Source organism: Lampetra planeri, chromosome 14, assembly GCF_965212315.1.
Source record: "Lampetra planeri chromosome 14, kcLamPlan1.2.h2, whole genome shotgun sequence".
NCBI lineage: Eukaryota > Metazoa > Chordata > Hyperoartia > Petromyzontiformes > Petromyzontidae > Lampetra > Lampetra planeri.
Genome location: NC_136120.1, coordinates 2,447,013 through 2,472,307, shown reverse-complemented (window position 1 = coordinate 2,472,307; position 25,295 = coordinate 2,447,013). Strand labels below are relative to the sequence as shown.

Genomic DNA, 25,295 nt, shown 5'->3' with positions numbered 1-25,295 from the left:
TTCTGCAAATTCTAGTAATGATATATTAAATTAATTTGTCTTTTCCGGAATCTGAATGACAGTCTGTATGTAGTGGATGGTAAAGCAATTTTTCGAAACCTTGTCTGCTAACATGGTAGTGTTCGACTTGCAGCATCACGAAGGATGGCAACGGCTTGGGGAGACCTTCACCTAGCAGTGCATCGACGATGGCTGATGATGCTAATGAAGATCTGCTTGATTTTATGTGGTTAAAGGTACCATCTGATACTTTATCTATATGGCATTCATCTAACATTGTTACCCCTTTGAGCTCAGCTGTTTCAGAGCCCCGGTTTCAGTCCCCCCGCCCACACACTGACCATTACAAGTGAGCAGTAAATTATTTACTCTGTGTACAAGAGTCGGGGTGAGGGCAACACTGGGGTTACCCCGAGGCAATGGTTGTCTCAACTAGGGGTCTGTGATTACAGCAAATCCTCACTGGGGCACTTTTGGCTCTTCCGTGGCTGTCGGCAGATGTCGCTTTGTCTCTGTTATTACTGGTTCACACTTTATAATATCTTCGTGTTAAAATTTATAAGCCACCTAAAAGCCCTTAATGGGGATCCTTCAGTGTTTGATAGTAAATGCCTGGAGGGCATTACGCGACCCTCTCTCCACAGTTCATTTGTTTCAATTACTAGAGAAGCATTGTTTATAAGCATCGCTATAAATCGGCCAAAATAATTAACACATACTCTACAAACATTATGCTAATTGCAGTGCACTTAGTTCGTGAAGAGAATTGAACACTAAATCATGACATAGATTACTGTACAATATTTCTTTATCTCTCTACGATAAAAGTACATAAACCACATACATTACGTAGTGTAATACAATTGAATTGTGCAACATACCTAACAAATACTTATATTGAGCAATAATGCTAATTATGAAAAGGACCGCTCAACTCACCAAGGCCATGGTCATATATCGAGCAAGATTTAACTGAAGCTGTGTTAAGGATTATCCACAATTGAGGAGACAGCAAAGCAACATCACAATATATGGCTTTAACATTCCATAGAAAGTGACGGGAGCAAATTGCTCCAATGTGAAAGTAAAACCCCGTAATCTTGCATATGGTATATGAGATCAGAAGCACTTTCCCTATTGTTACAGACATTTAGAGTTATGATGGAGTGGTAGTGCAAATATTAACAAAGGAGCAAGGGGAAAATATCTTCCTGTAATTTATAAGTTATGCAGCCTTGCATACAAATTATAAAGGAGTGGTGCCAAGTGCTGCATTTGGCACTGATTACAGCGTGCGGTCTACTTAAAAACGCCTGTTTATGTTAATAAGGCTGGGAGGCTCAGGGCTAAGAATATTGAGTTAGCAACACTGCAATCTTGAGTGTGAATATGGGTTTGTCCGCCTATGATCAAACCAGGCTCAGTTTAACACTTCAATGGGCTTTGCCTGGTAGGATGGGGATGCAGTGATTTTGCTGTGACGGTTCCACCTGAAGACGGAGGCTTGTGTTGCCTCCGAAACATCGTGATTTAATTTATTTGTTTTCTTTTTTAACCTACGTGACTTTACCGAAATAAACCAAAGAGTATGTATCCTTGCAGTCACGAAAGCTTCAAATCTAGAAACGATGGGGATGGTTTAGTTTTATTTGTATGTTTTGGTGATTTGCTTACCTTTCTTGTACTTTGCACTCCTATCGTGAATTGTTTGTTGTAACATTCTTACCCGCCCCTGCTGGACATCTGTGAAAAGCGCTTCATAGATTATCGGATTCCTCCAGTATAAATACATAATCTGATTCCGAGAAGTTAATATCCTCGGCCCAGTTTTCACTTAATTTGGCTAAATACCAGCTGTGAAAGTAATTTTTTTTATTTGATTGAAATGCAGCAAACATTTTTCTGTCGTACGGTGTATGGGAAAGTGCATACCGTAGTGTGTGGATAAATAAATATCACTTGAAGTGAACTCAAAAGCAGTTCAATATTTCCTTCCTAACCCAAACTCGAACACATTGTGGTTGCACAGCTATGCCTGTTCGAATGGATACTGCCTCGTGCTATGATGCCGAAAGCAAAACTGAAAGCAAACTGTGGAAAACACAAAAAAAGTAAACAAAGAAAATTGGTCTGGATGACTGGGTGGTTCAGAGGTCACAGAGCTGAGCCGGCACCACTGAGATTCTGGGTTTAAATCCAAACAGCCTGCCGTGATTAATTAAATCAGGTTTTTAAAGTTTTCGGGAGCTCATCATCTCAACCCAGTCAACAATTACTTCACAAAAAAGAAATCACTTTAAATATGATTTCGCATTTCATTTAGCTAAATTCAAGGTCGGATCATTGAAAATACTGGGTTGACTGTTACGTGACGTACACTTCTCTTCGTGGTAGGGCAGATGGGAGAGTGTTGCCTACTCGTGTGAATAATATGTCACTTTCAGAAGCAGTGCTGATATATCCTACCACGAGCTGTTCTAGAACAAGGGGCGATGCACTGCGCTGCGAGTTCCCAAAATACTGTTTGTTTCATGCCATGGCGTAGACAGCACTGTGAGGATACAATTTGGGTAAAGAAAAACGACCCCATCACATGACATCACGATTCATTTGGTGATAAAATCCCAAATTTCAAAGACATCGCATACAATTTATACAGGTGTATGGGACGCCGATATATGTCTCAGTGGCATAAAAGGACAAGGTGCAGCCCAACATTTTCATGCTCATCTAAAGTGGCATCTGACCGGGTTAAATAAAGCTCATCAATCAAGACAAAGATCTCCCCATATAGCCTTAACAGACTGTTCGGGCAAGTGCTGTTAGCGAGTACCTATGAAGGACACACGAGTGGGTGGTGTGGGCAACACCACGCCCGGCCGCCTTTGTCTCCCTAGAGGTGATGGTTAAACATGGCACCAGGTACTCATTTGAGGCTGAGTCGACCTAGGAGAGGCCCAGGACCGGTTCAAATAATCGTCACTGGTGTTGGCCGTGAGCGGGAATCAAACCCGGCCGCCAGATTCGTAGCGCAGCGCGCTAACCTCTACACTACCTCTCCCCACAATCACACAGACGCACACAGGCACACGCATGGGATGCTGGAATGAATAAACACACAGCTGATCCGGTGAACGTTGACCCCTAGAGTGGGCGTGGTCTCGCAACGCCCCTCGCTCTCATTGGCCAATGGCCTTGGCGTTGGCGCCACATGGAGCGCACGTGTTGGGCACGACCGTAGGCATTTAAACTCTCGGCTGAGGCTGCGCGTTTCAAGTTGCTCGGGACTCCCCATTTGAACAACAACGGCAATTGTAATAGCCCAACAACAGCACGCTACTTTGTGCACAGATGGCGTGCAGCGGCGTCCTGCTGGTGCTGGAGAACTACATCAATGGCGAGTTCGTGGCCAGCGAGACGCACGTGGACTCGTTTGAACCATCATCCGGCATGGTGTACTGCCGAGTCCCTGACAGCGGCGAAGCCGAGGTGTGTGTGCGCGTAATGTTATTGTTGTCTTTGTGGGGAGCCGTAGTGTAGCCCTGAACATACTTGTTTATGCAACCGCCGGTGGAAGGGATTCCAAATGCAGGAAATTTGGCCTACTCTTCCACGTGGACACACGGGAGGATTAAAAAAGCAACTGGCCATTTTATCTGCCACGCGAGTCGAACGAACCAGCGACTTTTGGCTTCAAATTTCATTGTTGCCTCCCATTAGAGCTGAATTCTAGTACGTTACGAGTTTGACTTTAAAGCCATCTTTCTCAAATGTGTTTGGCTCGCGGACGATCTGGCCGATGCAAACATTTCCGCGGACCACCCGACCCCTCGCCCCTGATGACAAAACGCATTCACTTCTCTCTAAATACCAGTGAAAATTATTCGTATTACCCGTACGTGTAAACTTTTTTTTAACGCAGCTATACGTTTTTTATGGGGGGGGGGGGCATTTAGACCATATGGCGAGGGTAGCTTAATCTGGGTAGTTACATTTTTTATGTAAATATCATAAGTCAAAGCTTAATGTCCAAAATAACAGGTCATTATGTCTGGCTCAACCTCCACTTGCATCACCGTTCGCGGACCCAACCTTGAAGGTCCGTGTCCACTGGTGGCCCAGGCGCCCACACTTTGAGAGCACGCCACTGCTTTAAACAACACGCAGTGTACGCTGTGGCATGACGGTGGCATGACATCCCCTCTCGCTGCCGTGGCGAGCAGGTGAACGCCGCGGTGGAAGCGGCGAAGCGCGCCTTCCCGGCGTGGGCTGCCACGAGTCCTCTGGAGCGCGGCAGGATCCTCACCAGGCTCGCCGAGCTCATCGAGTCCCGGCTGGAGGAGCTGGCAAGAGCAGAGTCCCACGACCAGGGTATGCCTGTTACCTCTCGTCCACTTGACAACCGAGCCACGTCGTTTTCATGCCTTGCCAGCCATGCACGGCTCAGGAGGCATCAGGTTGTTTCACCCTGCGCTCGCTCGCAGTGTTTGGTCCGGAGCTAGATTCAGATGTCTTTGTGGAGCCAATGTTTCACAGTTTGGTTCTGGCTCGGCTCGGTAAATTGCCAGTGGGAAAACCCACCCTTGCCACGAGAGCCCCGCACTGGCGTGGCTCAGATGCGCCAGTGGAAAAGGGATGTGTGTGATTCGAGCCATGCTGCACTGATACCCAGTTTTCATGGGCAGCAGTCGCTGTTCTTTTCCCTAAATATGACTGATGAAGACTTTAAAGATAAATTCTTGCCAGTCAAAGATCAGTCGGAGTGCATTTCTGATGAAATGAAAGTCCAATGAAGTGTAATATTAACTACGCCAGACACAAACTTGATTTGAAGCTTTCGTGACTGCAGGAATTGCTCTTTGATTCTTTCGGTAAGTCACGTGGAAAGAAAATCAATTAAAAAATAGAATACGTCGTTTTGATTGCAACACAAGCAGTCGTCATCAGGTAGAACTAAATTTTAGAGAGAGACAAAACACAGACACGGAGACACACAGACACACAAGCAGAGAGCGACAACACAGAGACACACAGAGATAGACACACAACATAGATACACAGAGACCCAATGCCTCTGTGTCGAGGCCATAAATAGAGAGGGGGGGGGGGTCTTTGTGTGTCTATGTTGTGTGTCTCTCTCTCTGTGTGTCTCTGTGTTGTCTCTCTCAGCTTGTGTATCTGTCTGTGTGTCTGTGTTTTGTCTCTCTCTCAAATTTAGTTATACCTGATGACGACTGCTTGTGTTGCAATCGAAACGTCGTATTCTACGATTCCAGATACCTACAACTTTATTTTTGTTCGACATGTGTAATGATGTATTACTGCTCAGCCTGGATTCTGACGGAGAGACTTTCATCTAGCCCACAAAGCGAAATCGGCCTGCAGCATTTGGGCTTTAGCACAATGTCAGTTGAATAAAAAAATATATGGAAATGCGGGGCCACGGGTGCAACTACAATACTGTAAAAAAAATTAAGAATACTTTGATACTGGCAAAAAGGTTATATTCGAGTACTGTACATATTCGAGTTCTGTGGCTCATGGAAACCTATTTAATTATATATCATACTAGTTTATTATGGGAGATATCCTCCATGATTGGAAATGCTCACCCCCAAATTAGCTTGGCTTCCAAGAGGCGTTGCTGAATTAATAGTGCGTTATTGGAGTGTGCATTGTATCGATTATAACACAGCATTCTGTGTATATCGGCAATGCTCTTTAATGTGAGCAGTCGCTGCATAACTATTAACATTAACAAAGACAATTTCTATTGCACCGTAGAATGGCAAGCCATAGTACGGGTTTTGCCACGTGATGGTAATGTATTATATATACTGATGATGCTCGTGTCGTTGGGGTTTATCATTAAACAGTACTGTACATATATTATGCAAAGCAGGACTTGCCTGCTTGCATGCAAATTAGTTTTGCATTCACAAAATGTTAACCTTTCACAAATGCTAACATTTTGACGCTTTGAAAATGGGCACTCGCATGTTTTGTGAATAGATGAGGTTTCGTGGCTCATCCAAGTGATTGCATATCATTTATAACTGCTTGTGGGCAGTGCCAATATTTGAATGTTTGTAAGCCTACCAAATTTGTTTTAAAAATTTGAAATGTTATTGTAACAAGCGTCACTGGCAGATACATTTGAGCAAATTTTCAATTTCCAATTTGTTTTCGAACGTTCATTAAAAACTTGCTCGTTTGTAATTGTTGTACTGCATCGACTATGAATGCTTTATTTATTTATTTACACGCTTTTATTTAACTCACTCTCTCTGTTGTCATATCCTCAAATCTTGTAACTCTATTTCAACCGTCTTCCCAATGTCGTATCGACTGCAAACTTGGTATAGGTATGTCATACTGATGACAATACTATATTCTATCATTAAAATTTAAAAATATATATTTAAAAAAATATTTTTTACGGGTCTAATTGTCCACGCTCAACTCACGTTGGCTGTAAATCACCATGGTCCCTTACGTTATGGAGTCGTGGAGTTCTGCCATTACGAGTACGGTACATTTCATTAAAGCGTGTTTAAAAAAAGTATTTTTTAATATTTTATGACAATAACATTTGGCTCCACTAATGTTTCTGTTTCCAGGCCCGTACAATAGAGTAACTGGAAAAACAGTTTTTGCACAAGAGGCGTTGCATAAACAATATACAATTTTTTCGTGTTTGGTTGTCCTTCCCCCACACCTCCGATCAGCACGGTTGGCTTTGTAGGGTGCGAAAGAAGTTAAACATACTATGATTTTTTTCTGAGCTGTTTGTGCACACAGATTGCCGAATGATAAACAATGTTAAGTAAACAATTCTTTTAACTCCGTGCATGCTGGCTAAGGCATTCCTGAGTATTGGAGAACAGTGTTTAACCCTGGTGCGTAAACCAGCAGATAATATATTTCGCCGTATTACAGTTACAGAAACTTATTATGTAAAAAAGGAGCAGTGTAGTCTTCAAGATCGGGATCTTGGGCCCTGTTTTGTCTCACTGACTTCACCTGTTTAGCAGTGGTAGTTGAAATTGCGGCAACTTATACCTGGACAAACATTTTTTAATTCTCTCACAGTTGGACAAAAAATACTTGACCCCAATTTAACATTAAAGTGCGATTTCATTAATCTGTCACACACAATCCCACCCCCCCTCTTAATACCGAGCTGATTTAATTATGTAAGTTTATCCATTCAATAAATTATAGAGTGAAACCGCTCTTATCTGTGGAGATATGGGGTGTGTGCTCTTCACAGCTCCTGTCATCCTTGTTTATCTACTTTAAACCCTGTTTTCTGTGCAAACGTCTGAATAAATGCAGACAATGAGTGATTTGCCCCTTGAGTGTGATGTGATATCTACCATTGACATCACCACTGTCACTATCTTTATCAAGATCATCTTAGTCATGTCATCATCCCCCATTTGTCTAGTGACTGCTAGTAAGAAGACTGCTCATGCTGTCGCTGTTCTCAATGGTTCTGCGACGCAAAACTCCGTCTCACCTTTACACACGAGTCGCCTTCGTTGCTGTGTCTCTGCAGTAGTCGCTATCGGTGCATTTTCTTCATCGGCAAAGTATCTATTAATCGCAGACTTTTGCCAGCGCTGGAAATATTTTAGTGTGCCGTGGATGAATATGGATATAAATCTCCCCCCCCCCCACCCGCTTATCTGTGAAATGGCCACGAATAACAGAAAATAAATGTCCTTTATAATAGGAGTTTCTACTGATAGATTTTGGCCATGGAAAACAGATATCGTGCGTAATCGGGTTGCTGATCATTTTTGAGTGCCATTGTTTATACTGTATACTGTATACTCTCTATACAGTATGAAGTGCATACAGTGGTGCTCATCTGATTAAAATATTGTTTTGCAATCACTGTACTGTGCCACTTTCATAAACCATCGGATAGGTTTTATTTATAACTTGATGAAAGTCCGTGAGTGTGCAGTAATGGAAAACAGACCTTTGTGTTTTGACATTCAGATCTGCCCTTGACTCTGACACAATAAATTAAATAATGATTGCAGTGCTGCCTTATGAGTGCTGGCCTCATCCCAAATGTCAGGGCATGTTATCTGGCCAAACTAAAGGCTCTGGTAGCATCAATAGGCATGGGGCTTCACTAACAATGGAGTTGGAGGATATTTTTTATTAATTCTGTTCCATTTCTCGATATGTATCAATATTGTGCTATCGGCATCGTGTCCTGAGACAAAAGAGTCCATTGGGAATACTTGCAGAGCAATGCATCATCACACCCTAGAGAATGGTTCGTGGAAGGAGATATGACAGAACCTCGACTGAATCTCAAGTGACCTCTGATCCATACTTAGGAGCAGCAATTCCCCCCCTTCCTTTCTCCAGAAAGAAATGTTAATCACTTGACATTCTGTTTTTTTTCTTCTCAGAGCTGGAAGGTAGTTGAATCAAGCACAAAACCAATGCAACATTATTATTATATGCAATCATTCCAGACCAAAACTATCAACTCATTACAATTGCGAACCTGGGATAATCAAAGCGGCTGACCCGATTGAGTCCAGAGTGTCAGTAGTGCCCACTTGGCCCTCTTGTCTGTTGAAACTCTTACAATCTCGGTGTACAGTAGCCATGTATCGCAATGATGAAATGAAACAATCGGTTCCACTTATGTTACACTCATCAAAGCTGTGTGTGTTAGAATTAATTACATAATACATTAATGTTGGGGTGCAGTAGTGTTAAGTGCTCCAGTGGCGAGATGTTAACTACCTTGCCTGGTATACAGGAGGTTGTGGGTACGATCCTAACCCTGACACCTGCATATTTCGAGGTTGTGTGTTCTCTCTCTCCCTAAAATGCTTTTAGAATATTTGGCTGCTATAAATTTCCACATGATAAACGACTTTGTTGGGCTATCATTTGTGGCCAGGTTGCTTATTAAAAAGAGCTATATAGCTCAGTGGGCCTTACCTGATAAAATAAAAATTGTTTTTTTAGTAGTTCGTTTTTAAGTGCTCCGCTCATAAAATGTTGTTGGTTGTCTGAGAAATATATTGTGAATTTTAAGTTGGTGTGCTACTTACTACCTTTATGCTGTGCTCTGCTCAATCGTGCTTCTTCATTCTGTTTGCGCTGCAGGGGTTGTGTCGTACGCTTGTGCGAAAGGCGTGATACTGAGTACCAAACGATTGCACGTCGCCCTAACCGGTCGACTCTGAGCGTCCTTCGCTGTCATTGCAGGAAAAACACTGGAACACGCAAGAACAGTGGACATCCCGCGCGCCGCGTACAACTTCAGGTTCTTCGCGTCCGCCGTGCAGCACTACACCAATGAGTGCACGCAGGCTGACCACATGGGCTGCATGCACTACACGGTGCGCAGTCCCGTTGGAGTGGGTACGTAACCGCGTGGCGCGAAACATTTGCAGGACATTGCACGCACGGACAGCAAGCAAGTTTGCGAGCGAGCCGCAGTGCTTCATGTTTGGGGCATTGAGTTCATTCTTAACTGGGAACACCGGGCATGATGTCGTAGTCGGTCACGTTGGCACGGTGATAACTGCTATTACTCGATCGTGTATCGTTTTGTCGTTTGGCATTGTACTATGTTTTTTATACTATCATAAACTCGTGAATATGTTTTCGGAGAGCAAAACTGGTTTTTGGTAATGCGATTGTACGTTATGGATATCAATTGACTTTCATAAAACTGTATAGTATAAAATTTCCGCTGGTGATGTTAGCCAATTGCATATTCGTATTAGTCTGCATATACAAAGTGTCGTGAGTTTGTTTTGTATAAAGCCACTGGGTGAATCTAAGTTTGTTTTACTTTTAATGTTTTTTCCACACAATGGAAATTAGATCTGAATATTGGTGTTAAGTGTGGTGAACATATAAAATATCTTGATTCTTACATTTTGAAAATAGAAACAATTTTAAAATTACTTTGATGTCCCACACAAAGACTGTTGATTATTGGAATAAAATTAAACATTATTTGAGGACAATGTTTTGCTTTTATTGTGGAACAAAACAGTGGCACCAATGTTGAGTGCTTACATCAGAAGAATGAATCGGCTGTAATATAACATTCCCAGCGAAGCGTCAAGTACAAGACTTGCACCTCCTGCCATACTGAGCTCCGGCACACTGCGAAAACTGGCCACTTTACTTTGCCCCCATACGCGTGTGGGCTCACGTACTGAACCTTTGTAGGTCGACAAATAATGAGCTTGTTTGGTGTGCACGTGCTTTGCCAGTTGGGCTGATCAGCCCGTGGAACCTGCCGTTGTACCTGCTCACGTGGAAAATCGCTCCAGCCATAGCCCTGGGAAACACGGTGGTTGCCAAGCCCAGCGAGTTGACCTCTGTGACCGCATGGATGTTCTGCATGCTGCTCAAGGAGGCTGGTGAGGTGGCCTTTTACATCTTTCTTGTTGTGAAAAATCTATAACTTTGCACATTTCTTGTAATAGCCGTTACATTTACCCGATGCTATTCCGGTTGTGCTATTGGCTAAAATTTAGTTTTTATGTTACGTTAAATTTGTTTTATTTTACCAGTTAAAGCCAACTGAGCTATGTAGCTCTTTTTCAGAAGTGACCTGGTCGAAAATGATCACTAGATGAAGTGGCTTATCATGTGGAAATTCATAGCAGCTAAACACTCTGGCATCGTTTCACGAGTAGACATTGCATCGTCATCCCTGTCAACGATGAACGTCCGTTAATGGAAGCTGCATTTTGTTGAATAATCACAGCTACTATAAAGCCGAATATACGTTATGGTCAGTTGTACATATCTTTGGTCAGTTTTGATGATGCGACAACTTGACTCTTGTATACTACGTTAAAACTCTAAGAAAAGAATAAGGGTCTCATTCTTGATTGCCATACTACAGCGAGAGAGATTCTTATGTTACGAATCAATGCAGTTCACATTATGTTCCTGTGCTAATTGCTGAACATGTAATCCATGGAGACTGGAAAATTGGAGGTTATTAACGGTTTGCTATACAAATGCACAACTATTTTAATGATATCGCCTGTGTAAAATTAACGGAGTCAGTCGGTAAAACTGTTAATGATAATCTTAATTTTAGAACTTTCGTGACTGCAGGAATTATTATTTGTTTCTTTCGGTTAAGTCACGTCTAAAGATAAAATAATAAATTAAATTAAATAATAGAATACGACGTTTCGATTGCAACACAAGCAATCATCATCAGGTATAATGAAATAGCGACATAAAATCTAACCAGAAAACTATAGACAGACATATTAGCAGACAGATATCACCAAGATACATAGCGAGAGCAACACAGGTAACAGAGAGGGGTGATCGTCTCTGTGTGGTGGCCTTAAATAGACAGAGGGGGGGGCGGAGGCAGAGAGAGGGAGGAGGGTTAGAGAAAAAATTAGCATATCAATGAGTGGTCAACAGACGTGGTGCTGCGAATGCGATGGCACGGCAAGCAAGCCTGAAAATCAGGAGAAGGACACACTAAAATTAAATAACCTAGTAAAATATCGAAATGTAATGTAATACAACACAGAGGGTCGGTCAACACACAATTAACGCATAGCCTGGTTGATTACGTATTTCAAAGATTGCTAAGTTAGAATTTAAGTGTGAACAATCTAAAGAGAGGACACAGGCAGAGAAAACAAGTCGCCAGAGAGAGAGAAAAAAGATAAGCTTAAAACTTCCCCGTAGAAGTGGTTCAATCTTAATTTTAGAACTTTCGTGACTGCAGGAATTATTATTTGTTTCTTTCGGTTAAGTCACGTCTAAAGATAAAATAATAAATTAAATTAAATAATAGAATACGACGTTTCGATTGCAACACAAGCAATCATCATCAGGTATAATGAAATAGCGACATAAAATCTAACCAGAAAACTATAGACAGACATGCCGTGCCATCGCATTCGCAGCACCACGTCTGTTGACCACTCATTGATATGCTAATTTTTTCTCTAACCCTCCTCCCTCTCTCTGCCTCCGCCCCCCCTCTGTCTATTTAAGGCCACCACACAGAGACGATCACCCCTCTCTGTCACCTGTGTTGCTCTCGCTATGTATCTTGGTGATATCTGTCTGCTAATATGTCTGTCTATAGTTTTCTGGTTAGATTTTATGTCGCTATTTCATTATACCTGATGATGATTGCTTGTGTTGCAATCGAAACGTCGTATTCTATTATTTAATTTAATTTATTATTTTATCTTTAGACGTGACTTAACCGAAAGAAACAAATGTTAATGATAATTTGAATTGTTCCAAAATTATGGTCATTCCTTTCAAGACTTGATTATTGTTTGCCATCTCAATGGTATTGTCTTGTTTTTTTAATTCATTCCATTAAAATATATAGCGCATAATCGGTGTACAATTCGCATAATTAGTCATCCATTCTCCCGCGCAAAATGCAATGCACCTATCGCGAACGTGAGATTCTGCAATAACCGAATGAAGCAACGCATCATTGGGTGATTCTACGGTTCAGGCGTGCCGGCCGGCGTGGTGAACCTGGTCCTGGGCACGGGCAAGAAGGCAGGCGCCGCCCTCGTGAGCCACCCCGACGTCCCAGCGATCTCCTTCACGGGCAGCACGGCCACGGCGTGCGACATCACCGTGCGCAGCGCCCCTCACTGCAAGCGCCTCTCCCTGGAGCTCGGCGGGAAGAACCCCGCCGTCATATTCGCCGATGCCGACCTCGACGCCTGCGTGGCGACCACCGTCCGATCCAGCTTCGCCAACCAGGTCAATGGGGGGGGGGGGGGCATTTTCGCTCACAGCTGGGGGGGGGCTCGTCCGGCTGTGTTTTCCGATAGGCCACGTGCCATCATCACTCTCGGTTAAACCCTTTCCTGTTCCGATGACGAGTACGTCTACATCATCGGAACGGAACCGGAAGGGAAAAAACAACTTTATCAGTACCACTGTTCCCACAAGGCCATGCGGGAGGGTGTGTGGCACAGTTTGGCGCCAGCTATCACAGAGTGGCATCGTGCTGCTACAGTTCTCTGCAGTGAGTACAGTGTCTTTAAAAACGACGTCGATATACCTCTCTAAATAAAGTTAACACTAACCGCTTGCACGTTCTGAGATTCGGTGGTGAACGGGACCCACCCTGCAAACTAGAGACGTCTCGGAATGGTGAAGGGTTAATATTTGTAGCACGGTTGCAATGCGGTATTTCTCGGTGTTCCTTGTGGCAGGGAACCCCCCTGCGGCATCTTTCCCTGTGTGGCACAAGGTGAAATTTGCACCGGCCAGCAAGTGAAATTTTATATGCCAATAGGAAGCGATGTTGCTATGCGCCGTGATCAAATTGGGTACACACCAGTACACGTGACCCACTATTTTTTTTAAAGAAAATAACTTCACAGAATGTTTAGTGTCCACTACAAAACAGACTGCATGGATCATGGCAGCCGCGGAGCCCGAACTGCAAACTTTTTTAAACAAGCAGAAAACGTGCTACCACTCGGCCATGCCGCTGCCCATGTGCGATGGGCTTTTATTCATAGCAAAGTTCATCAGCTATATTTTCCCAGTGGGCTGTGGTGCAATGGTAAGCACACTGGACTTAAACCCCCCTGCCTCTTGTCCACGCAGCAGTACAAATGGGGGTACATCACCACAGTCAATCGGCCGGTTGCGTGCGATGGGGTAAAGTTTGGGTACTTAGCTCTTGCAAGATATCTGGCCAGTGTGTAAGAGTAGACCAAAATACCCCCGAGGTTTTTTTAGAACTCCCTCTAGTGGAGGCCCTTCTGTGAACGGTGGTGTGAACAAGAATTTTCAGGGCTGCATTTCCACCTCGACCAAAGGGGAGGCTCAGACCAGTTTGGGATACTAACAGCCGCTAGTGTTGTTATATCATTGAATATCTGTTTTACATTGTCGTGAATCTAGCAGCCTCTAGTGGTTGGAGGGGTCATGCACACTCGTTATAACATGTAAACTATTCTTACGCACCAGATGATGCTGGTATAGTGAGATTAAGGTCACTGTTAATTAATGATTTTATGAATTTTTACACCCCTAAAAGGCACATGAATGATTCACCCCCTGCTGATTCATTTTGATGAATTGTCATGATTTGGAGTCATGATTATTTCAAGAATTATTGTTTTGTTTACAGCGTCTTGTTTGTGTTGCCTGCCTCAACTATATTCGCCTTTTTTATAATCTCATAAGGTACTGTGTATCAACTGTACTGTGTATCAACTGTACTGTGTATCCCTTAAATTACATTTTGTCTTTTTTTATGATTGTGCTAACCATTGACCTTCTGGTAAAATTTCCATATAATTTACTTGAATTGAAAATAATTGTTAATATGATTGAGTCGATGCATATTTTGTGAGCATAAGATATCAATTTTATTCGATGCATCAATTAATCTTCAAATGCCTAGCAGTGGCTTATTATGTCCATGTATAGATGAATCGCTTGTGAATTGAGTATCGGCAAGAAATCTATATGCAAGTTGTATATCTAGCTGATGGCTTCAGAGGACGTAATGTGTATACTACTCGCGCTCTCGGGTTAATGCTCGTAGTGAACATGCGTTCGCCATGTGTTCCACTGTTGAAGTGTGCCGCAGTGGCATTTGGACGATTCTTTGATTTACCGCTGGAGAATGTTTTCTTCGGACCAAGCGCCACTGAAATGATGCTGGATTAAGATTTTTTACTCTCTAACATATCTTCCTGCAGGGAGAGATCTGCCTGTGCACAAGTCGTATCTACGTGCAGAGGCCCATTTTCAAGCAGTTCCTGAAAAAGTTTGTCGAAGCATCCCGTGCATGGAAGGTGGGACCTCAGAATGACCCCACCTCCAACATGGGACCCCTCATCAGCAAGGAGCACCTCGCAAAGGTGCGTGTGTGGTGCTGTGGTTAGGGCAGGGGTGAGGTACTGGGCCTTTAATCGGGTGCCCAATCGGACTTGCAACCACATTATTAACACGCACCTCGGTGTCATCGAATAATTACGCAAAGAATTGTGTGCGTGTTGATGGAGAATAAAGAGGCCCCTGCAGGGACAGAAGTTCTTGCAGGGGCCTCTGAGTATCCTTAAACTAGGAAGACTGTTTTTGGCGTGTCGAATTTATACCCTTCAAGTAACTGATTCGCGTGGCTAAGATGCTTGCAGTGATGGACAGATATCTTTGTGGGCCGTTCTGCAGTGGTAATAAAGTGGCCTATTGTTGCAGGACAACAATTTGTACCCTTTGTGTATGTGTAATTATGCGTGCATGTAGCCTGGCACAAGAACGATGGTGACCTCAATGCCACTAATTGGTGAATGGCAGATGTTTTTGCTGTTGTCCTTTAACACTTGGCATCCCCAAGCAGTGCCCTACACTAGTACAAATTCGTCTCAACCCCACTTGGCTTCCTTGATCTGGTAGCTACAAACTCCCTGACCGGTGCGATGCCGCGTGCGTGCGTGCGTTGGCGTGCGAGCAGGTGCGTGGATACGTGGAGCAGGCGGAGCGGGATGGCGGCTGCGTGCTGTGTGGCGAGGGAGTGGACCCCCTGCTGCTGCCCCCGCGGTGCCAGGGCGGCTACTTCCTGGCGCCCACGGTCATCACGGGTGTGCCGGACGACTCGGCCGCCATGCAGGAGGAAATCTTCGGACCGGTCGTGTGCGTGTCACCCTTCGAGGACGAGGACGAGGCGGTGGCCCGCAGCAACGGCGTGCGCTACGGGCTGGCGGCGGTGGTGTGGTCCAGGGACGTGGCGCGAGTGCATCGCGTGGCCAAGCGTCTGCAGGCTGGCATCGTGTGGACCAACTGTTGGCTCATCCGCGAGCTCAACCTGCCCTTCGGGGGGATGAAGGCGTCGGGCATCGGGCGTGAGGGGGCCAAGGACTCGTTCGAGTTCTTCACTGAGGTCAAGACGATCACCGTCAAGTACTGATCACACGTGATCTGTGTACCACCTGACCAAGCCAATCGGCGTGCTAAATTAAATTAAAATCCTTCATTCCTTTTATGCCTGGTTTAGCTATTGGTGGTCATTCAATGATTAATTATAAGTGTGCAGTATATTGGGACTAACTTGCAGGTGGGACTGAATGTTGCCTAATGATAATTGTGTTCTCTTGATGAAAACAATCAGCTGATGCTAATTGTCTGTGCCTCTTGTATTATGTGTATGATAAATTGCCGACTTAATCAAATGTATCCTTGCAGAGTTTTCTTGCATTGTTTAGCTATTCATTGCCACTGTCTTTTTAGAAGTGAGCAATGTATTGTACTTTAACTTGCAGATGGAAGCGGATTTTTGGTATAAAAAATGAAGTATGGAAGATGTTTATGTGCTAAAATTGTTAGAGCTTATGTTTAATGCTGTGATTGTCAGATTCTCATCTATTATGAACACCGCCTTATATTACACTTTTTCTTATATTGATTCAGTAACTAATAATGTGCACTTTTATATTGGTGGATCCAATTGGCTTGTGATAACGGTAGGCGAGAAACGCTGATTTAATGTGCTTTGAAAATATGCAATTTCTACCACTGCCATGTAATGTTTCCTTGTTATTGCACTCCTTATAATTCTGCTAAATGCACACTGCCATGTGATCCTCATTTTTGATTATAATTTTTTTAGTAGAAAATGCCAAACCAGTTGAAGTATGCGAGCAAACACACATTGCATTATAATCGGTGTTAACCACAAGCATTGACAAGAAGTACCCGTGGTGCCTTGATTTAACTTTGAAGATTCTACGCACGCCCGTCTGAACTTGTCGGAATAAACACTGCTTGCAAATAACGGGGACTTTGTCACTTGATGGTGTGGCAGCATCGGCTCGCTGCTGATTCAAGTGACCTTTGCCCGAGGCACTCAAGGCAACATTCCCGCAGTTGATGGGACCCAGTGCTCTGTGCACTGCGGTGAATGAGTTGGCAGATCTTATACCACCGAGTGACAGGACAAACCTGTTCAACCTCACGCCGCCCGATTAGCGCGGTCGGTCTACTTAGGTTGCAAAAGAAGTTCAACAAGCAGACATCCTCGCAGTGGCTTTTAGCTAGACATCGAACAAGGACGGGTTACCGCATCGTGCGCTTCCAGATGCGCTTCTGCGACCGTCTGGAACGCTCTTTTAGATATAAGGAAGCCACTGGAGCTATGGACTTTTACAGCTGAGTTGAGAACTCTTTTTTTTTGTAGAACTGCTTTTTGTGTTTAGTTTGTCCTTCCCTGATGTACGACTGTTCATCCGATGTCACGGCTCTTCATCCGATGTCCTATTCACAACACGATTTCATTATCCTTGCACGTATCACTTTGTGACTGGCATTTGCTCTGTTTATCTCCCCCCCCCCCCCCCCAAAATGGCTGGAGTTTAATTATTTTATTTTTCCTCCAGTATGTTAGTTCTGGGGTTCCTTGTACAATGACTGTGACCGGTCTTGGAAGCAACAACAAAACATTTCTCCCATTTCTAAGTGAACAGCTGTAGAATGAAGCCATCAAAATTAAATCTACCCCGGACGATGAGCACTCGAGTTTAAACGTGCTGATTCGGGTTGAAGAAGAGATTGATATTCAAGTGAAAAACGTGAATTCTTCCTTGGATGAAAAAAAAACCCCTCCCATGATGAAAACAAAGGAATATAAGCTAATTCTAGAATACAATCAAGTGCATGTATTCATTCAAGTGTAGTCCAGCTATTTTTATCTGAGTGGTAATTTCGTGATGTTTTGCACAATAGAAAGCTCTTCTCAGTGGTTGAGAGCAGAATTGACACTCCACCCATGGTTTTAGCTTCACATTCGCCGGTTGTGCCCTCACTTTGTTATAAATACTGTACAGTAACACTGTGGTTACACATTACACAAAGAGTCCATTGGCTTGGGGAGCAGCCTGTGTTAAGCGTGTTTACTCGATGGTCTGATAGTATCACATTGTTTCAGTACTGTGAGCTACAATGCAAACTTGAGGATTGTATTAAATCGCTTTGTTAAACATGTTGCAGAAAATGGAAAACGTAGTAGGAAAATCAAACCTCGCCACAAAAATCACACCATACTCTTTGGTTCTTTCGGTAAATTCGCGTAGGTGAAAAAATAAAACATATAAAGAAATCACGACGTTTCGATTGCAACACAAGCAATCATCATCAGGTGTGACAACCACGGCAAGAATTTTGTTGTTGTTGAAAACTTCAAAAATCACACCGTCGGTTTTTGGTTATCGAATGTATGCTGATGCTGGGGGGACGTGGGCCATGGGGGGGGGGGGGGCGGTTGGGATGGACGTGAAATGAATCGGAATCTTTATGCGGGAGGAATCCGATGAGCTATTAAGCGCTTTTTCACACATGTCCAGTAGAGGCAGCTCAGAAAGTTACAACAATCATACAAAAAAAATACATGGATAGGAGGGCAAAGAGGCCGCCATAAATTACGTCACGTACCTAGGGGGGAGGGGTCAGACATTTGTGACGATGTGTGACGAGGGGGGAGGGATTTGAGAAATGTGACGTCACATCAAAATGCGCAACTTTAAATAAATATAGACAACACGTTATACTTAAATAGACTTTATAATAAATGTTTTATCCTACAAAAATCAGAGTGCAGCGCCACATTAAATACGCACTACAATGACAATAGTTTAAAGCGATTTGAAGCATGTTTTATTTTGGGGGGGAGGGGGGCAGAGCTTTGTGACGTCATATTTGAGGGGGGTGGTCTGACTTTGTGACGCCATGTGACGAGGGGGGGGTCAAACATCGTCCAAAATCGCGTGACGTCATTTATGGACGGCCCCAAAGTATCGGAAGGGTAAAAACATAAATCACAATTGCTTTTTATTTTTTCTTTCTTAAAAAAAACTACTTTATTTAAATGTTTTAGGTTAAATACACTCATTTTGTTTGTGTGCGCACCAGGACGTACATTCGTCACCGGGGCATGGCGCGATGGGGGTTGTGCAATGCGACTGGAGGGGCGTTCCTTGTGGATGTATAAGGAGGGCACACGGGGTGAGAGGCGAGGTGGTGCTGCTGCGTGTGCTGGTGGAGTGGCCCGACGAGACGCGCGAACGGTGAGTCCCATCTCCATCCCCTCCCCTCGTGTTCGGGTTTGGAGTGGGGTCTCACACAAGCACACACACAGCTACACACAGTAACACACACACACACAGCTACACACAGTAACACACAGTAACACACACACAGCTACACACAGTAACACACACACACACAGCTACACACAGCTACACACAGTAACACACACACAGCTACACACAGTAACACAGCTACACACGCAGCAGCACAACACACGCAGAGCGCTGTGTGTCGTGTCGTGTGTCGTGTTCTGCAATCGACGGCTGCCCTTGTGTGTGTTTGTGTGTGAGGTTTGGTTGACTGTCGGTCATCTCGTCAGCGCTCGTGTGAATTTGCACATTTCTGCCCCACTCACACACACAGTGTACACACACAAAGACAAAGATCCCCCGTGTAGCCTTAACAGACTGTAGGGGCAAGTGCTGTTAGCGAGCACCTATGAAGGCCGACACGGCACACGAGGGGGTGGGTGGCCAGCACCACGCCCGGCCGCCTTTATCTCCCTAGCGGCGATGTTTACACATCGCACCAGGCACTCATTTAGGCTGAGTCGACCTAGGGGAGGCCCGGGACCGGTTCAGATAATCGTCACTGGTGTTGGTCGTGAGCAGGAATCGAACTCGGGTCGCCGGGTTCATAGCGCAGCGCGCTAACCGCTACATTACCGCTCCCCGCACACACACACAGTGCACACACACACAGTGCACACACACGCAGTGTACACACACACACACAGTGTACACACACACACAGTGCACACACACACACAGTGCACACACACACAGTAACACACACACACACAGTGTACACACACACACAGTGCACACACACACACAGTGCACACACACACACAGTGCACACACACACACACAGTGCACACACACACACACAGTGCACATACACACACAGTGCACACACACACAGTGCACACACACACAGTGCACACACACACACAGTGCACACACACAGTGTACACACACACAGTGTACACACACACAGTGCACACACACACACAGTGCACACACACACACACAGTGAGACACACACACACACAGTGAGACACACACACACACAGTGCACACACACAGTGCACACACACAGTGCACACACACACACAGTGCACACACACACACAGTGTACACATACACACAGTGTACACATACACACAGTGCACACACACACAGTGCACACACACACACACAGTGCACACACACACACACAGTGTACACACACACACACACAGTGTACACACACACACACACACAGTGTACACACACACACAGTGTACACACACACACACAGTGTACACACACAGTGTACACACACAGTGTACACACACAGTGTACACACACAGTGTACACACACAGTGCACACACACACACAGTGTACACACACACAGTGCACACACACACAGTGCACACACACACAGTGCACACACACACAGTGTACACACACACTGCATACACACAGTGTACACACACACACAGTGCACACACACACACGTTGCGTGCTGTAAGCTGCGTGACCTCGACTGTCTGTGTCAATCGTGTTTGATTGACAGGTGTTAGTATGAGTTTTACTCCTTTGATACGTGGTTTTTTAAATAAAAATTTCGATTATTTGTGTTTTTTGCTTGGCTACAGGCGGCTGCTGCTCCTCCTCGGCTGCTGGCGATTATCGTGAGACCAAGTTGCCTTGAAGTCTTGGTTCTTCCGATAAGGGCTGCTGCTGTTGCCAGGTGAGCGGTGTCACACAATCTGGTGGCCAGGAGGCGTTCACCAACAAGGCGGGACCGTGGGGTCCATCCCGAGCCTGACCATGCCTGGGTGTTATGTGTTCGGAGCAAAGGAAAATAATGAGATCATATTTGATTTGGAGCTTTCGTGACTGCAGGAATTACTCTTTGGTTCTTTCTGTAAAATCACGTAGAAAGAGAAAATTAATTAAATTATATCATCATCTGATGATGATTGCTCGTGTTGCAATCGAAACGGCGTATGCTATTATTTAATTTATTATTTTATCTTTCTACGTGACTTTACCGAAAGAACCAAAGAGTGAGACCATAATTGTTCTAACTCTTTGGCAATAGGACACGTGCTTTAAGATGTCCCCGCACCAAATAGGCGCCCTTTGCAAGGCAGTCGCGTCTGCATTAACCGCAGACGTGCTCGTGGCAATACATGCGAACAAATATGCTCCGATAATATAGTTTGCGTTTCTCTTTTTTTTCTCTCCCGTAACATAAACATTTCGAATAAACATCACGCGTTCAGGGTATCTTGGCTGATATAAATGTTCACGCGATAAGCCACATCGTCGAGCAATCATTTGTGGCCAGGTCGCTTCTGAAAAAAACCCCAGCTCTGTAGCTCGGTGGGCCCGAGCTGTAAGATTTACCAAACCAAAACCAGATAATTGTTTTTTTACCCTTTTATCTGGCAACAAAACTGACACCTTTTTTACAAGGAATAAAAGGGTAAAAACCCAATTATATTTTTTACTGGCCAATGAGGTTCCAATGGTGTAAACCAAAAACAGTTTTTGAGTTCATTTGCTCTGCGAGATCAGCAGATTTGTAGCGTGGCGTTGGCAGAATGTGGGGAGCGGTGGCGCAGTTGATGGCGCACTGCCCTACGAACCCGGCAAAGGGCTGAGTTGTATTCCTGTGACAGTGCTGAATATATCTGTGGCTGTCCCTGGGTCGTAGACAAGGTCGACTCCAGCTTAAATGTAAACATCGGCACTGGGGGAGACAAAGGCGGCCGGGCGTGGTGCTGGTCACACGCCACCCCCTCGTGCGCTGTGCCGGCTTTCATTGGTGCTCGCAAGCAGAACTTGTTCCAACAGTCTGTTAAAGGGGGATATTTGTATTTTTAAGAATGTACATGTGCACAGGAATATTTCCTGTTCGTGACTGCAAGTATACTATTTGTAGATACAATGTATAGATACAGCCTATGTAGTGCCCAATAACAAAACAGCTGAGATACTTCAACTTATTTATTCACTCAAGAGGACACTTTTCATCTGTTCATGTTACTTGACTGGGCCACGAATGGTTGTCAAACTGATTTCGGATCTGCGAGTCATCCCAGATTCAAGTTCTCAATGGAGCTGCTCCCGAAACAACCATCCATGCCATCGTAACCCTGTTGAGAAGTAATTATAATAATCTGTAGAGCCCCTTTCATGCCACATCACAAAAATTGGGATGAAAAAAACATTTCCAAAGACACGTTAAAGCGCCCATTACTACTGTTGACACCGCTGGAGACTTGTAGATCCACACGGAGCTTCATGTAAGGGCTTGCGCCAGTTGTTTTATTAAACACTCTTCTTCACACACGACTCTGCTTACACTCTGAGTACAGCCCACCCACTTGCCTACACTCCACACCTGCCTCCCATTATTCTAACCCCCCGGCACGGCTTCCCTTCGTCTGCCCCGGGCGGGGGCATGCCCATCACTGCCCGGCAACGAGGTGGGGCTCAGAGGCGTAGCTAGGATATTTTGCGCCCGGGGACAAACTATAAAATTGGCGCCCCCCCGTTTAATCACATTTTCCTATTACATCGAATAAGGAATAATAATTAAAATTTTAATGAAACATTGTATTTAAAGAAGCAAATTTATAGAAATTATATTACATGGCTCACTCAGTCACTGTCGTAGACTGGTTGACATAGTCTACAAAAGATTATTTTCTCTTGATTTCACTGTCGCAAACTGGTCAATCACGTAATCAAAATCTGTTTTTTCCAATGTTTCTCTTTCAACGCTAAGAATAACAAGATCGCTGAGACGATCTTGTCCCATTGAAGCACGCAAATGCGACAAAATAAGTTTCAATTTGCTGAACGACCACTCACAGCTTGCAATTAAAACTGCTATTGTTAATAACATTTGCAGTGAAATTCGCAAATTCGGAAATATGTCGTCTCTATAAAAACACAATAAAACCAAGAAGATCCAAAGGAGTTTCTGGTAGAACTTCATTCTGGTTACTGAGCAGCATTTTGCAATCTCCAATTTCTGTGAAAAGTTCGTGGCCATTGATGTCGGTGTCATAGAAATTTCCAAAATCTGTGCATTTTCGACGAATTGCATCGACATATGTGTCGGATAGAAGAGTTTTGACGTCCAGCAGAAATCAAAATTTGTTTTCAGGTCTTTTAGTCGTAAAAACCGTGTTGACATCTCCTGTTGAAGTCGATAAAATACACTTCATAACGCGCACAATTTCTTCTTCTGCTGAAAGTCCTGCATCTCTTGCCAGTTCTCCTGGCATCTTCCGACGTCGCCTAATTCTTCTGTCCACATCGATCCCCCAGGCTGTGCATCTTGTTTTGGCGTTTTCTACAGCAACTTGGCTGAAATCATCACGAAGCTTGACAAATTCATGCTCCAAAGATTCAAAAACAGTTGCTGCTTCCTTAAAATTCATAGTAGGATCCTGTAAGCGCTTCTGAACACGATACATTTTTCCAAGAATGACATTCCAGAAATGTAATAAAACTATGAAGTTAAAATTTAATACGCATGCCTGTAACTGTTCTGCATCACTTCTGGTTTCAGGCGTCATAGTTACGTCCTCCGATAATTTGTCTAGCAGCCCTACTAGTTCATCCAGTCCTTCATAGAGATAGCTTTAACAGCTTCTGATCGTGCACTCCAGCGTGTTTCAGGCCGTCGTACTTTCCGCCACCAAAAATCAGGCCAGTGACTAAGGCTGAAAGATTGCGCCTGTCTGTTGTTTGGGACGTTCTTCCATGTAAGTTCTTAATAGGCGCGCGTACCAAAATGTAATTACATGACATGTAGGCTGTGTGTGGCGGGATATATAAACTTTTAGGTTGAGGTGTAGATTTGTGCAGTAGTTTCAAGCTGCCGCGCCCGCTGCAATAAGTTATAATGTAACGTTGTAAGCCTCATTTTGGCGCCCCTTTACCTTGGCGCCCGGGGACATATGTACCCCCCTGCCCCCCCCCCCAGCTACGCCTCTGGTGGGGCTCTAACCCTCTAGCCTTCCTTTGGCGGCGGCTGGGCTGTTCCCACTGCAGGCACACGTTCCCATCTCTAATTAGCCGCACTCTGGGAATTTCTAGCACTTACACAGGCTGCTCTATCCTGGCGCTAATTTCCCCCGACTCTGGTTCCAACTTCCATCTTCACACGATCCCGGACTCCTACAACGACCTGGAACACGTCACGGGTCCCAACCTAAATACCCCAGGGGGACATGACGTCATCGTCCCGCCCGCCGTGCATGATGTCACTCTCTGACGTCATCGCACCGGAGGGTGAGTGTGACGTAACATCATTAACTACTACTCTACTACACTACTATAATGAGCCAAGAATGTGTCCTGCGCGTGATGTCACTCCACATGAGGCCCACTCCCCCCCGCGTGACGTCACTCCACATGAGGCCCACCCCCCCCTCATTAATATTCAGGAGTGGGTGGATTTTTACACCAACGCAGTGGAAGGTCGAGCTGAATTAAATAAGTGACGGTAAAAAATTAATCTAAGCAGCACAGTGCTACATCCGTGTGTGACGTCACCGCAAAAGAGCCCCCCCCCCTTTATTAATATTCATGTCCCGCGTGGAAATTTACACTAATCGAAGAGACCTGATGGCTTAATGGGACACTGTCTACAGGAGAAAGCCACCCATACGGATGCCTACCTAAAACCTGACTCCCACCACCATCTATCCCAGAAGAATTCCCTCATCAAAACTCTACACCATACAGCTTGATGTATTTCTGACCATCACCACCTAGCCAGTGAACTGGAACACATATGTAGTGGTGATACGCGCTGGGTGTATACGTCGTGTGCCAGCGCGTATGTACGGGTGTGTGTGTGGTGACGCGCGCTGACGGGGAGGAGCAGGCGTCAGTGCGCGGGTGGGGGTAGTGCTGCTGATTGGCTGTGTGCCGGTGACGCGCTGAGAGGGAGTGATCGGGTGGCAGCGCGGTGTGATTGGTCGGGGAGTGGAAACACGCGCTGGGCGGAAACGGATCGTAGAGATAGCGCGTGGTGATTGGGTAACTGAGGAGCGGTGCCGACGTTGAGGTCCGCATCCGCTCCGTCTCCCGGGAAGAAGAGATATATAAGGTGATGCACAGAGGAGTAGGGGGGCAGAAGTGGAACCATCTAAGAATGA

The 25,295-nt window shown here is 44.7% G+C and overlaps 1 protein-coding gene across 1 annotated transcript; it reads left to right on the top strand.

Annotated features, from left to right (window-relative positions):
* Positions 1-3,190: 3,190 nt before the first annotated feature.
* ALDH8A1 (aldehyde dehydrogenase 8 family member A1) lies at positions 3,191-16,813 on the top strand. Its single transcript, XM_078600413.1, has 7 exons — positions 3,191-3,489; positions 4,224-4,371; positions 9,250-9,405; positions 10,272-10,421; positions 12,521-12,777; positions 14,742-14,903; positions 15,497-16,813. The coding sequence occupies exons 1-7, from the start codon at positions 3,352-3,354 to the stop codon at positions 15,947-15,949; spliced, it is 1,464 nt and encodes a 487-aa protein (XP_078456539.1). The 5' UTR covers positions 3,191-3,351; the 3' UTR covers positions 15,950-16,813.
* Positions 16,814-25,295: the final 8,482 nt, after the last annotated feature.